The sequence below is a fragment of the Solea senegalensis genome, linkage group LG20 (genome assembly GCF_019176455.1).
Source record: "Solea senegalensis isolate Sse05_10M linkage group LG20, IFAPA_SoseM_1, whole genome shotgun sequence".
Classification (NCBI taxonomy): domain Eukaryota; kingdom Metazoa; phylum Chordata; class Actinopteri; order Pleuronectiformes; family Soleidae; genus Solea; species Solea senegalensis.
The window spans coordinates 5,786,175-5,800,492 of record NC_058039.1 but is presented as its reverse complement, the minus strand read 5'-3'; the positions used below and the strand labels follow the sequence as shown (position 1 = coordinate 5,800,492).

Below are 14,318 nucleotides of genomic sequence, written 5' to 3'. Positions count from 1 at the left end.
GTTCTCAAAAGTCTTACTTGGTCCACAAATGATCATTATTGAGTTTAAATGGTCTCTTTGTTATATGGAGTTCAGAAACCAGAAAATATTCACTTTTAAGAAGCTGAAGAAAATAAAAATATGAGAATAGGTTTCATTAATCATTAAAAATCAAATCTATTATCTAAATAGATTTAGTAATTCATAATTAATAAAATATCAAATGTATAACGACATAATAATAATGCTGTCAACCTACACTATTTTTTTTATAATGTAAATGTAAAACTTCGAAGACTTTACAGACCCACATTTGCAGGTTTTGCCCAAACTGATCTGAGAGAAATCACAACTTTAAAGGACGTTAATACTGTGGGAAAATGAATTACATTATCTCTCCAATATATTTCCAATCCTCATTTTAATACAACAATTAAGAAACAAATGAAAAATGGATAAAACCAGACAGACACGTACAAAAAAAAGTCTCTTTACTTCAGAGTTCAGTACCTTTCCCTTTCCCACCCATGTGTGGGACACAGTGGTTCCTCCGGGTTCCACCAGGAGGCGCCAGAGCAGAGCAAAAGCACAGCACAAATACCAGTACAAAATAAAAAGGTACAGCTGAGACATAGCAAGAAAAGAAAGGCAACTCGGACATTGCATTAAGTAAATTAAGGAAAGGAAGGAAGGAAGAATAGTCATAAACACCGTATACTGTGACAGAAGTGTGAAAAATGGGTATTTTCCGCTCTTTAGTTATTTGGTCTACTTCAAGGACTCTTGCAGCACAGAGGCCAGAATATAAACATGAACAGATCAAACATTTACTGCATTGGTTCACATGCAACCCCCTCCTGTTTTTTCTTTTCTTTTTTTTTTTTGAAAATGACTATGCACATCTGATATGACATGATGTCACTACTCGCTATGCCAACACCATCCAAAAAGCACTGATTTCACAATTCATGTGTACTGCAGAGATAAAAAAATAAGAGAGAGAGAAAAAGTTGACTCAAAACGTATGGTGTAAAAAAAACAAAAAAACAACCCAAAACACCATACTGTATACAACCAAGACACATAGGTTCAACGTATTCATTTGTTCATTGGTCAACTCTGCAGCATGATCACCACTGATGTGTTACGGGAAAATGTTTTGTGCTAATATTTACAAGTACTTTAAAAAGGCTACATATATACTACTGCATTTTCATTTAAACAATTTTCAGATGAGAACGATCTGCGTCTCAGCTCCTCAACACACCTGAAAATAACCTATAACGTGTGTGTGCCAGTGTAAAGTGGCAGCTGATTCTCTCGTCTGTTGTTTGTGCTTTGTTCCAGAAAACATAACTAACAAGAACTTATTTTATGAGACTGATGAGGTCAAGTGTTAACGGAGCTGCTCGTTCACAGCTAGTAGTTGAGTTGTGGCTGATAAGAACCAACCAGGAAGCAAAAGCGGGTAACTATGCTTCCATGGTCGGTTTTTTTCTCAGTCAATATTAAAACGTTGCCGTAGAGATGTCAACGTAAGACGCAGCCAGCAGCATTTCTTAAACTTGGCTGACAGCAGGCACTTCCAGAGCAGAATGGATGCGTTTCTTTGTGAAAATGGTAGCAGTATAGATGTAGCCTAAATGCTAAAAACCTTCTCTTTAAAGTGTGGATGAAATCTTGACCCATGTCTTCTTTGGATTAATCAGCACTGGACACAAAATGACAAATATAAAGAAGAACAAGGTCAACGTGTGTGTGTGTGTGTATGTACTCATGATTGCAGGGACAGGAACAATCAAATGAACTTTAAAAAAATCCACCTGACATTTCTGTTTTACAGTATGACAGTTTTACATGTCAATATATGGATGAACTGGTGTTCACTTGTTTCCAACTGTGATACAGCAGTGCTAGAATAAATCAATGAATCAATTCTTTAAAGAAACTTCGTCAAAGGATGATTTTGAGGGAATCTCTTTTTCCATACAAAGAGATATATGTATCGTGTGTTTACAATTAATCCCATTAATTCTAATGTGGGTTTGACTGTTTATGTGTGTGTTTAAAATACCATCACACTCGTGTGGCCCGCGAACGTGCCCAGTCAATTCCAGTCAGTCAGTGCGGGTACGTCCGTGCCAGTCAGTCACAAAGTGTGTGAGGTAGTGTGTTGGTGTCAGTGCTTTGCTGGTTGGCAGGCAAGATGTTTGAAAGACTGTGTTTAAACATTCATCATGATTTTTTTGACTCCTACTGGAGGGATGGGGGAAAAAAAATTATTTGCCTAGAGTCACTCAAAGTGCTATACATAAGCATGGATGTCAATGAGTATGTTTCTCTGTGGTGAACAAGTAAAGGGCTATTCAAGAGAAAATTGGGCTTACAGGTCATTCAGATACAGAACAAAGATGTATCTATGTGTCCTTACATGTCGCACCTCCATGCTGCTCCTTTTTCACCCACTCCTCAACTCTCATTAGCTGCCACCAGCTGGCCTAATCCCTGGCGCACAAACACGGCCTGGATGTCCTTGGTCTTGATGCAGAAGTCACAGGCCCAAACAGCAGCACTCTCCCGTGTCAGCAGCCCGTACGCTGGCTCTGTCAGACCTGTGCAGTCACGATGAAACCAGCGTTGGCACGACGCCTCGCACAAGATGGCGTCCTGGTCATCGTGCACCTCCGCCATACAGAGGCCGCAAGGGAAGACCATACCAGGGCCGCCAAGTTTTCCGGGTCCAGATCCTGGCCCGGTTGAAGAGGCAGCAGGACCAGGAGGCAGAGGAGACTGGGTGTTTGGGGTTGAGGTGGAGTTAGAGGGGGGGTTGGGGTTGCTGCCAGGAGTGTTGCCGCCATTGTTGTTGGTCATGTTGTTCTGACCTGAATTGGGGGTCGCATTTGGCATGGGACCACCTGCACCAGGAGTGTTGTTCTGCTGGTTGTAAGGTGTGGAGCCAGGTGCAGAGTGTGGAGGAGTGGATTGTTGCTGTTGCTGGGCAGAGTTATTAGAGTTTGGTGTGTTTGCATTGCTTGGGGGCTGTAGCTGACTGGTTGGTGGATGCTGGGGCTGACCTGATCCATTCAGGGGACCAGTAGGAGAAGAGTTAGGGTTAGGCTGCGGTGGTGCTGATGGAGGCTGACCAGGTGTATTAGCATTAGATTGCTGAACATCAGGGTGGCCAGGGAAGCCACCACCAGGCTGTGGTGGACCAGAGTTAGGAGGAGGACCAGGAGTGGTATTATTAGGAGGGGGGCCATTGGGATTTAGGTTAAGTTGTTGCTGCTGCTGCTGCTGCTGCTGCTGTTGTTGTTGTTGCTGCTGCTGCTGCTGCTGCTGCTGCTGCTGCTGCTGCTGAGGCCCAGGTGGTGGCCCTCCTCCTCCAAAGTTCTTTCCATCCTCATTGCCTGGCCCTGGTGGACTGGGGCCAGGGTAGGGACCATCCTGTGATGGAGGGAACTGTCCTTGAGGGGGCATACCTTGCAGACCTACCATGTTGCCTCCAGGGCCACCACCCATACCACCCATCATATTCATCCCAGGACCCATGCCTCCTCCCATGGAGGGCAGGGGGCCATGTGGGGGCCCTCTGGGGCCTCCACCACCTGGTAATGGTGGGCTGTTAAATGGATGTCCACCCTGTCCATGCTGCTGCTGTGGAGGCATTCCAAACCGAGGGTGGGGTGGTCCCCCTCCTCCGGGACCTCCCATGCCACCTGGTGACAACATGGGGTTGAATCCCGGGCCAGGGTGCATGGGTGGACTGAAGTTTGGTGGCATATTGAACTGAGAAGGGCCGCCAGGGGGAAATCCTCCACCACCGCCTCCTCCCCCACCCCCTCCACCAACACCACCTCCGAAACCCGGCATTCCTCCAAAGCCTAGCTGATGGTGGGGTCCAGCATTCGATGGAGGGCCGAACGGTGGCCCCCGCCTAGGTTGACCACCACCTGGTCCACCTGGGCCACCCATGAAGCCCATGCCACCACCCATTCTGCCTCCACCATACCCACCTCCTCCACCTGCTCCTGGGCTTGGAAGAAATGGAGCGCCACCTGGTCCACCTGCCCCACTAGGTCGGGATGGCGGCCCAAAGTCATCATCAAACGGGTTGGAGGCGACCAGGTGATCCACCATGGGGGTCGGAGGAGGCGCAAACTCAGTGAGGTGGGAGAACCCCGCCGCCTAAAACAAAAGAGGAAAAAATAGAGAGCAACAATATTATTGCTTTCATTGAAGCAGATAACTTAATCACCTCCTCCGTTGAGGTTATGTTTGACTGTGATCAGCGTAAATAAAAAAGTAAAGGAAAACATTTAAATCATTTGATTTTGGTGGTATTCGGACAGGAGAAGGAATTCAGTGCCCTGGCAGGTGTTGGTGCTCTGAGAGTGCTTTATACAGTTTCTGACTGTACCCTAAGTATGGTATTACCTGAGTGGTTGATTTCCTCGCCTTCTTCTTCTCTGGGCTCTTCATTTGTGAAGCTGAAATAGTACAAGTGAAGGGATGGGGTGGAAAGGGGGTAAATATCATATTAGTTAAAACAGAAATAAGTGTTTCGTTCCATTGGTCCACCAATCAAGTGAAGTATCACATTTGGATTGGCCAATACCCCTTAGTGACAGAGTGGAGCAGCTTTAGACCTAGGCCTGTTTGTTTAAGTCCAACAGTTGGGATGGATTCAATGATGGGACATAGACTGGCATGAGGACAAGATGCTGAACATCCAGGCGTTATCATCACCAAATTTATGAAGCCTTGAATCGCAAAATGACCCAGGCAGACCAAATGACCCAGGCAGACCAAATGACCCAGGCGAGAGGGAGAGAGGCCGCAAACAGAGGCAGAAGAGGTAAGGTCAATGAGGGAGACAGGAAGAGACGAAGACATGAGGACGAGGAAACGAAGTTGAAGATACACTGATAGCAGGAGAGACATCAACCCTGTTCACGGGTCCATTCTGTGAGAAACAGCCACCGCCGGAGACAGTCGTGAAGTTTACATATGGGGAAGGCGAGAAGGGATTTGCTAACAGCACCAGTGCAGCCCATTGCAGCGCAGTAATGGATGATTCCGATCTGATTGGGAGATGGGTGAAATTAATTCCTACCTTTGCTTCGTTTTCCTTGTCCCGCCAGTAGTCTCCCCGATTCGGTAGCCATTAGCTAATATGACTGTCGGTGAAGTGGCATATCACCGTTCAAGGGAAAAAAAAGTTAAAAATGACGACGTCTTGAAGGCTATGAGCCGAGAAGGTGGAATCTGCCTTCAGGTCATGTCAATAACGATGGAATGGTTATCATCATCATAATCATCACAGCAGTAACGAAGACGTTTTGGTTGTTAAATGATGTTATAATGACGCCGGCCCAGGTCTGCGACCTCCTTTCCAGCTGCAAATGTCTCGCCACGGTTTCTGTCACGCCGGGATTTGGTCACCAAATAAACATCAGGTAAACCTGAGCTCGTTCACGTTAGTCGAACAAGTAAGTTCGTTTTGAGCCAAACCAGTTTTTGCTATAGCTGCGGGAAACTGGCTGCTTGATACCTGGCTCGTCTGCCGGTACAAGCAAGTTACAAAGAACCCCCCTCTTTCTAAAATGATCACTTACAGATGTGTAGCGACTTGAACCAGCTAGCTAACGCAAGCTAGTTAATGCTATAGCTAATTGGCTAGCCACGTTACTCAATGTGGCTAGCGAGCAGCGGTGAATAGCTGCAACACTGATGCATGAATCCGAAACTGTGACTTGTTTCTCTGAAATCAAAATTTGCCTTTCGTTGCATTTGTCAAAGCATGTGTGAGAAAAAGCAGTCGATCACGTTTTGAGAACAGTTCACTATGCTAACATTAGCTTGCTAGCTAACGTTAGCATCTCACTGAAGATAGCTAGCCATCTTGCAGACTGTCTTGGAAGCAAACTGTACCCTTTCTCCGTTGCTTGCTCTGCTGTCCTTTAAACTGAAACTCTCTGGTGTGTCATTGCCAGCAAACCAGTCCTCACACGGTGTATGCTTGACGATCCACCATTCAGCTATAATTCATTCAAAAACGCAAATTTTGCCATAATTATCATGGCCTACTGTCGCCACCGGACAAAGAGGGACAAACAGGAGAATCGCGCACCATGGAAGGTTACATTTCGTCGCAAAAAAGGGGGTGTCGATAGGTATAATTAATGACTATTAAAACCAAATTGACCGCATTTATAAATATACGGATTGATATGTAACGTATAATACCATATATTTATATTAAACGTCTAAAGGTTGTATTATTGCCCACTGTGTTTATTTTTGAATTCATTTCATAGAATGACTGCCCTACCTTTCACTGTTAAACATGGGGCAGCTCAGAACGGACCATTTCCTTATAAAAATTATATCAGGGATGGACGTTCATTTGACAGCCAATTATGCACGTTATTAAAATGTACCAAGACATAATTAATACAAAAAATATTAATATAACTTTCAACGTTTGCTCAGGTTTTTTAATTTAGAAAAATCCCTACAATTAATAGATGCAGAGAAGTTAAGCAGAAACTCAATATATATAACTGAAAAAATAAGTTTATACTAAACTTACTTTGCTCCCTGGTCATGGAATCATTTCAACATACTGTTTAATTCTTTTGAAAATGTTTCAATGTAGGTTGAAATATTATTTTGTTAATTCCTTGTATTTTGCATTTTATATTGTCTGAGTATTGTGTATTATTTCAGATGAACATCATTTGGTGAGCTGTGATGCAGGTCTCCCTCAATGGATCTCAAATGATTTCTTAATAAAGGAAAATAAATTAAACAATTTTGTGTAGTTATTATCACGCATTAATCACCCTGTATATGTTGTAGACAGTATACCATGTTTGTTTGTTTTACATTGTGTATATATGGTTCTATTTTATTATCTTTTAATTCGTAATATTTAAAAAATAAAATGGAAATGTCATGGTGTTTATGAAATATGTTTACTATTGACTACATTTACTTACCTTTATCTTTAGTCTATATGCTAAATTGTATTCACATGATAAAAAAAAGTTAATATGACCGCCCACCCTGTCCTGCCTCCCACCCTGAACCACACTCAGGACGCAGTAGGAGCTTCACTGCAACAGTGGACGGTTGTCAAAGAGAAACCACTCTGGGAATGGGACCTAAAACCAGAAGCAAGACCAACTTTCCCTTCTTAAAGCTCTTCCACCACAGAAGACAACTCTTTATCCAAAGGGAATGAACTTTTCCTCTGTAAAGAAGAAGGAGCAGGTGTAAGAAAACTACAAATGGGCTAAATCAAAGGGTATGGTTTTTAGTTTAACGTGCCAAATTGGCATCCCGTTTGTAAGTCTTTGACTTTTAAGAATAGAGCTGTTGGCTTTTATGACATGCTTTTAAACTAAGGTGTGGAGATCCTATAAAGGTTATGCAGGTTCTATCCCAGAATAAAGCAACGGAAGTCTTTTGTTAGAAAGGCTGTGGTTTCTAAAGGTGCGTCTCTGGGGCCCTGGTGCATGGCGCTGAAAGGTGTCGAAAAAAGCCAGAGAGAGCGTTGTTGGTTTACATCTGAGTTGCAATGGCAAAGTGGTTCAAGGAGTTCCCCATCAATCTGAAGAATGGCACCGACAGGATCCGCTCAGCCTCCGAGTCAGGCTCCCAAACCTGCAGAGTCAATAAAAGCGGACTGGTGGTCAGCATCGGTACCAAAACCACTGGATCCAAAGCGGCCCATCGCAAAAACTCCTCCGCTGACAGCACAGGCGGCGGTGTTGGATCTCTCCTGTCCGGAAGAAACCGTAAGAACTCGGCCGCAGACGGTGGGAGTTCACCCAAAGAAGGAAAAGTTTGGGATAACCTTCTGTCTGGGAAGAGCCGCAAGAATTCCAAAGCGGAGCCGGTGTTTGAGGACCAGCACAGATCTGCTGTGAAGAGTTCCCCGCCTGCCAGTGCTTACATCAACCGGCTGATCAGAGTGGACAAACAGGACAAAAGTCCCAACTTCAACAGTGGCACCATCAGCAGAGAAGTGGCTCCTGAAGCAGAGAAACCTACAGTCCAGAGCAAAACAGAAACAGTGAGTCCAAAATATCACTTTATATCAGTCAATACCAATAATTCCATCATATTCCCTTAGTTATACAGCATCATGTTGTTGTTTTATTTGTATTTTTGTGTATATTATTGTGAGTATAGTTAGTCCTGTAATACAAATATTGCAATTGTGAGGCACTCCTACCACTATATTTTAATACTCACTATGATATTTTATTGTCCCCTTAGGGGAATTCATTTGTGAAGCATATATCACAATCTATCAGTCAATAAATAAAAGCTAGGTGTAATATAAAAAAATAGTTTCATAGATTCCGGTTAACATGTTGCTGAACAAACCATTTAGCAGAATGTCATAATCCATCACTGATTATCAATCATACTACAGATTGTTATCTCTCTAACAAGTGTAGTGTAACTGAGAATGTTGCAGCTTCTGCTTGTGCATCAGATAAAATGTCTTTTTCAACACTGCTGAATGATTTTTGGGGGTTTCCAGCTGTTGTCAGATGTCACATTAAATAAAATCAACATACTGTGAGGCACATTTCCCTGACACCTGCAGCAGCCAAACAAAAATAACATTAGTGACAATGAAGAAGCTTGGATCTGGCCCAAGTTTTGAAAATTGATATCAAAGTTTCTATGTCTCCCTTCCCCTTTGTCTCAGCAGCACCCATTGTGTCCACTCCTCTCAGTCTGTCTCTCTATCTCTCCCTCTGTTCCTCTCCACCCCTCGCCCTTTCACACCCACCTTCCCTCCCTTGAATACAAAGCTGTGGTCACTGACGAGGCCTTCACCTTCCTCTGCTGTAATCTGGCTCTGTGTTCCTCATCTCCCCCCTCCCTCCGTCTCTTCCCCTGTCTTTCACTAAGTCCAGGCCCCCTGGTGAAGGCTATCATATTATAAAAAGCATTGTGTTATCTGACACTCGGGTGCTAACCCAGGTTCCCTCCAGCTTGGCTTTGAAAAAAAGAGAGAAGCCAGGAAGGTGACAGTAGAGGGATGGTGAGAAAAGGGACAGATAAAAGAGTAGAGGAATAAAATGGAGGTTTTATGTTGCAAAATGGGAGTAAATCCCAGTTTTTGCTCTCAAATCCACACATCAACTTCTAGTTTGATTAGGTAATTTATAAATAAACCAGGATGTCAAAGCAAGAAAGATGTATGTCTGAAAATGAAAAAGTACTGATTTAAGCCTGTCAAGGATCTGCTATTTGATTTAAAACCCTGTTAAATGTTTATTTGGAAAGATGCAGCTCCATTGAGTGATGTCTCTTGAAAGTGTCTTGTAAAATAAACAAGAAATTATGCGGCACTCGATGAGATGACTCGACAGTCAGGCATGACTGGTTTGGCAGAAATGTGACTGTTGACAGAGAGATGCGAATGTGAAGAGATTGGACTTTGCAACAAAGAGACAAAAGAGAGGCTCCTCAGAAGGACATGTAAATGAGGTGCCATGCAGTCTGTCTTGGAGCTATTTTCTTGACTAAAATGTTCGTGTAAAAATGCCAGACATCCGCTCGTTCCAGCTTTTAATAGGACACTTAATTGAATATCGTTGTGTTTTGGACTGCTATTCAAATAAAAAAAGACATTCAAAGATGTCACTGGTCCTGTCAAATATATAAGGAGCATTTCATCTATTGTGATTTAGACAAAGAATTAACAAATTAAGTAAAATTTAACATCATTTTTACTGCTGATCATCAAATCATTTTTCTTTTCACACAGCGAAGTGTTTTAAATGTGCTCAAACATTCCGTTTTCTTTGTATTTTCTGATGCAGGTGATCATTCTTGAGGATTACGCGGATCCCTTTGATGCCCAGAAGACCAGAGAGCAGAGGGAGGCAGAGAGACTTGGAGAGAATGACGGTTACATGGAGCCTTATGATGCCCAGCAGATGATAACTGGTAACATCTTTATTATTGTACTGTCAGTGTTTCCTCCTGTAGTTGATAAGAGTAGAAGTGAGACAATCATACACTGGCATTTAACCACATGTTAGCACCTGTGTGACTCTCTGGGCCGAACAGTGACAACATGAACTCACTCCCCTAGTGCTCTCTGCACCCCATGGGGTTGCCACAGCAACTCTGTTGCGTTCGGACAATGGGTGCAGTTTCCTGCTTCCTCTTTCCTGTCTCTGTTTCCTGGTGCTATTCTCTAAAAAGGAAGTTGGTCCTCATTGCACCCCCCCCTTTCGGATGCAGCTCTGAGTAAACCTCTACATGGACCTGTCTGACCATTTATCAAAAGTTCCCAGCATCCAGGATGACTGGTGGACTGCCATCCAATCACATGCTCTGCCGACCTTTCACTCCATTACTCCATTGTTTTAGCTGAAAGGGTTACACAATAGCCTGCTATGAATGTGAAAATGCTTTATTGCGGCACTCTCTGCTAGAAGTCACTTCAGTCAGAGCCAGGCCTCCTCAAAGAAAATGACAGAGGATGTGAAGGTGTCACCGAGTCAATTTATGCGTCAGTTTAAATCATACTGAGGAAGCAAAGGTCTGATGTCACAGTGAGTCTAAAAGCAAAGCTACGAGAGCATGTCGCCAAAGGAATAACGTAGGAACAACACATCTATTTTTGGCGAAGTTAGTTTTTAGCTCATGACTAAAAGTTGAAATTAATATTCCCAGCATGAAAAGGCCATGGGCCTAACCAACATGTGTTAATGAATTCAAGAGTCACGGAATTTGGTATGAAATGGAAGTGTTTAATAAAAGCTCCACCACGTTTTATGTAGCGTCTACCCCAGGGTAACTCTCAATCACAATTAGTCAGGCTTTTTGTTTAATTTCTGATAGTCAAAATTCAGTTATTAAAAGGTGATTTTAACTTTCATTTCAAGATAAAGTCCCTTTTCAGTGTCATCAAACTTCATCTCATGTTTAAAACACACACACAATTATTAATGAGAGTCCGGGGGGAGCAGAGTTCAAGCAGAAATGGATTAGAGAGTCAACCACTTCACTTCACCACCATCTTAGTCCATCAGTCATCATTTAATCCCCCTGAGCATCAGCAGTCTTTTTTAACCTTTGGGTAAAGTATATTTAACAAAATAATCTACACTGGAAAGACGTTTTGCTTTCAGTCATGTCTTACGTATTTCCAATGGAATTAACATCACGTGACCTAACTCTCTTTAAAGAAGGCGTCTAGTATTAGATGCAGCTATTTCTAGTCACTTTGTTATTAGCAGAGGATTTAATGCTAATCTTAATCCTCAATCTCATGTTTTCTACCTGCTAGAGATCAGACGTCGAGGGTCCAAAGACCTGCTGAAGGTCACCGTGCTGACCGAGGGCAGTGAGGTGACGGTGGAAGACAGCCAGCCTGGGCCTCTGCAGATCTATGACGTCCCATATGAGGGAAGTGGTGGTGATGGCGGTCCGGCCGAGATGACACGGCCGGACCTGGATCCTCGTCCGCCCACGGAGTACGAACTGCCATGGGAGTGGAAGAAGGAGCATATCGTGAGAACTCTGTCAGGTACAGCAGATTATGAAGTGGATAGCATTTAAAAAAAACAAAAAAAAACAAAACAGTTTTAAAAAGGTCCATGCATGGTGAATTAAATGATTCATCCTTTCTTATGTATGAATGAACCAAATTTGAATACTAACAAAAATAAAAGTATGTCACAGATTCTGTGCACATTTTTCCTGAACCAGAAAGATTCATGTATCAGCCTTTCCTCTTCCCCATCTCAGAGGGAAAAATATATTTGCAAGCCAGTCCTGCACCACATTCATATTTTATAGACGCAGCACATACCAACAGCATACAAAATAATATCCTGTATGGAAACATCATAGTGCTGTCTTCTTATTCTATATTCAACCCCGGGCATGGAGTCAGTTCTTTCATTACATAAATTCATATCTTCTCTCTCATGACTCGTCTTTGCGCAGCACAGTTTGACAGTCTGGAGCGCTCAGTCAAAGATGAGACGCCTCCGCCGACGCTCACCAGGCAGCCACAGCACCCGCCGACCCAGCCGCCGTCTCAGCATCAGCATCTGAGGCAGAAGAGCTGGACCCAGAAGATCCTGCGATCTTCACCCCCAACACTACTGTCACCATCCTCCACCACATCAGCCAGCAGCCCTGACGCTGACGCCCGCTGTGTGGACCCTTCCCTGCCCCTGGAAAAACAGAGGTATCCTCACAAACAAAATAATCCGGAATCTGAAATTATAAAAGGAGCAACAGACAAATAAAGTCGTAATTGTAGATTAGCTCTGTAGGTACATGGGAATTACTGAAGATATTTCAGTTTTACAAAACTATAAATTAAGGAGTGTACATATACACATATACATATTAGGTTCTCAGGTCACCTTGTTCTAATGTAACCCATCAGTCACTCAAGTTTGGACAAATGTGCATACTGTGTCCGGGTTGTAACCAGTGGTAATTTCAGTTACTGTAGCTTCTCTAGTATCCCTAACCAGTCTGGTCATTCTCCACTGACTTCTCACATTAACAAGGCATTTTTCAGGGGGACTGAAGCCAATCCCAGCTGACATAGGGCAAAAAGTGGGGTACACCCTGGACAGGTCACCAGTCCATCAAAGGTCCAACATACGGAGACAATTCACTCACACACTACTATACTATACATAAACAAATCAAGACCTTGTTTTCTCACCACATCTCCGCTGTGTGTCCTTCCTGTAGGGCACCAGTTTCAGACCAACAGCCATGTCACTTAAATCACCTTCTTCTTTTCTACTCCGATGCTCACTTCACTTTTGTCTTGTCTTGAGTCGGTGCCATGCCATGGTTGATCAGATTTTCATTTTCATCAACAATCCTGGTCCTGGTCCCCACTGCCACTGCCCTACATGTTTTTTCCTGCTCAAACACACCTGATTCTAACAAATTGTCGTTGTGAACAAGCAGTTGAATAGCTGATTATAGAACGGTGAACACACTGTGTTGGAGCAGGGTAGTGGGGGAGGCACGATGAATCATTTGAGAAAAGGGGACAGTGCAAAAGAATCAAACTTGAAAAAAGCACCAGGTGCGTGACTTTATTAATCAAAATGTGTCACACTGACTCTGACGTGTTCTCTCAAACATGAAACGACGCACTAAAAGGGGAAGTGAACTGGGGACACTATATAGGGGGGAGGGAATCAAGGGCAGGTGCGAGTGAAACTAAGGATAACTGAACTAAACAATGAAAAACACTAACAGAGCTGACGCTTCGTGACATGAAACTACACAACAGGAAGACTACAGAATTTAAAAAACAAGGTTAAGTGAAAATCAAACCCACACCAAAAGTGACATGAACTTAAGTGACTTTAAACCTAAACTTGATCTATAACTGAACTAAACAAGACAAAAACACCACAGAGCTGATGGCTGTGTGACTCACCTCTGTGGACAGTTTCAGCTGCAGTTTAAATACAAGCCAGTTTCCTGGGTTCTCTTTTTTTCAGGGATTTTAAATGAATTTAGCTCCTAATGTTAACACTTTGATCTATCCCAAATGAAATCTCTCTCTCTCCTCCCAGCTGGTACCATGGCTGTGTGACTCGACAGGAGGCAGAGTTTCAGCTGCAGTCCTGCAAAGAAGCCAGTTTCCTGGTCAGAAACAGCGAGTCGGACAACATTTTTACTCCATCGCCCTCAAGGCGGTTAATATTCAGTGCATTTCATACTGCCAAGGGCTGAAACGTTACACTGCGAGCTCATACTGTTCTCATACTGCAGCATATGAAAAATGAGATAGGTGCTGCTGTAAACTCAACAGCTGAAAGTAATTAATGTCACATTTTTATATACTTTTAACGTATAAGGCGGTTAATATTCAGTGCATTTCATACTGCCTCAGACCTTGAATTACCGTAGTGATATTTAAAGCCTGGTGTAATTTATGTCTACGTTTCAAATAAGCTCCACCATTCACACAGCTACTGTACATGTAACGTGTCCTTTCATTGCGGTAATTATGTAGTTTATCAAAGCAGACACTTCCAGAGAGTGGCTCTGTCATTTTTATATACCACAAGGGTCACGATGGTTAAAAAAGATTAATGTTCTACGTTTCAAATAACATACATAAAAATTTGTCACAACACATTTAATATCTGTATGCATGTTTTTAACTCATATTGTTTTTCGATAGATAAACAATATGAGTTGTTATGTCATGATTTATATTGTTTATAAATGTTAAGTAATAAAAATACATTAACAATTTATATAGTAATAGATGAAATGAGGCTTAGAGCACAGATATTTATACT

The 14,318-nt window shown here is 42.8% G+C and overlaps 2 protein-coding genes across 3 annotated transcripts; one reads left to right on the top strand and one right to left on the bottom strand.

The window, feature by feature from the left end:
- Positions 1-381: 381 nt before the first annotated feature.
- On the bottom strand, positions 382-6,114 carry pygo2 (pygopus homolog 2 (Drosophila)). 2 transcript variants are annotated; one of them, XM_044053029.1, is made up of 3 exons: positions 5,093-6,114; positions 4,414-4,466; positions 382-4,164 (listed from the first exon to the last, which is right to left on the bottom strand). In XM_044053029.1, the coding sequence occupies exons 1-3, from the start codon at positions 5,142-5,144 to the stop codon at positions 2,449-2,451; spliced, it is 1,821 nt and encodes a 606-aa protein (XP_043908964.1). In that variant the 5' UTR covers positions 5,145-6,114; the 3' UTR covers positions 382-2,448. The 2 variants fall into 2 exon arrangements, with proteins under 2 accessions (XP_043908964.1, XP_043908965.1); XM_044053030.1 differs by having other exon boundaries at positions 5,911-6,114.
- Positions 6,115-7,078: 964 nt separating this feature from the next.
- LOC122786801 (SH2 domain-containing adapter protein E-like) lies at positions 7,079-13,743 on the top strand. Its single transcript, XM_044053297.1, has 5 exons — positions 7,079-8,059; positions 9,831-9,957; positions 11,309-11,548; positions 11,971-12,217; positions 13,584-13,743. The coding sequence occupies exons 1-5, from the start codon at positions 7,562-7,564 to the stop codon at positions 13,741-13,743; spliced, it is 1,272 nt and encodes a 423-aa protein (XP_043909232.1). The 5' UTR covers positions 7,079-7,561.
- The last annotated feature ends 575 nt before the right edge of the window (positions 13,744-14,318 follow it).

Excerpts from the sequence above, each read along its gene's own strand:
- pygo2 (XM_044053029.1), bottom strand. The coding sequence starts at position 5,144 with ATGGCTACCGAATCGGGGAGACTACTGGCGGGACAAGGAAAACGAAGC. Across the intron at positions 4,467-5,092 it reads ACAAGGAAAACGAAGCAAAG|CTTCACAAATGAAGAGCCCA; the intron begins GTAGGAATTAAT and ends GTACTATTTCAG. Across the intron at positions 4,165-4,413 it reads CGAGGAAATCAACCACTCAG|GCGGCGGGGTTCTCCCACCT; the intron begins GTAATACCATAC and ends CTTTTGTTTTAG.
- LOC122786801 (XM_044053297.1), top strand. The coding sequence starts at position 7,562 with ATGGCAAAGTGGTTCAAGGAGTTCCCCATCAATCTGAAGAATGGCACC. Across the intron at positions 9,958-11,308 it reads TGCCCAGCAGATGATAACTG|AGATCAGACGTCGAGGGTCC; the intron begins GTAACATCTTTA and ends TCTACCTGCTAG. Across the intron at positions 11,549-11,970 it reads TATCGTGAGAACTCTGTCAG|CACAGTTTGACAGTCTGGAG; the intron begins GTACAGCAGATT and ends GTCTTTGCGCAG.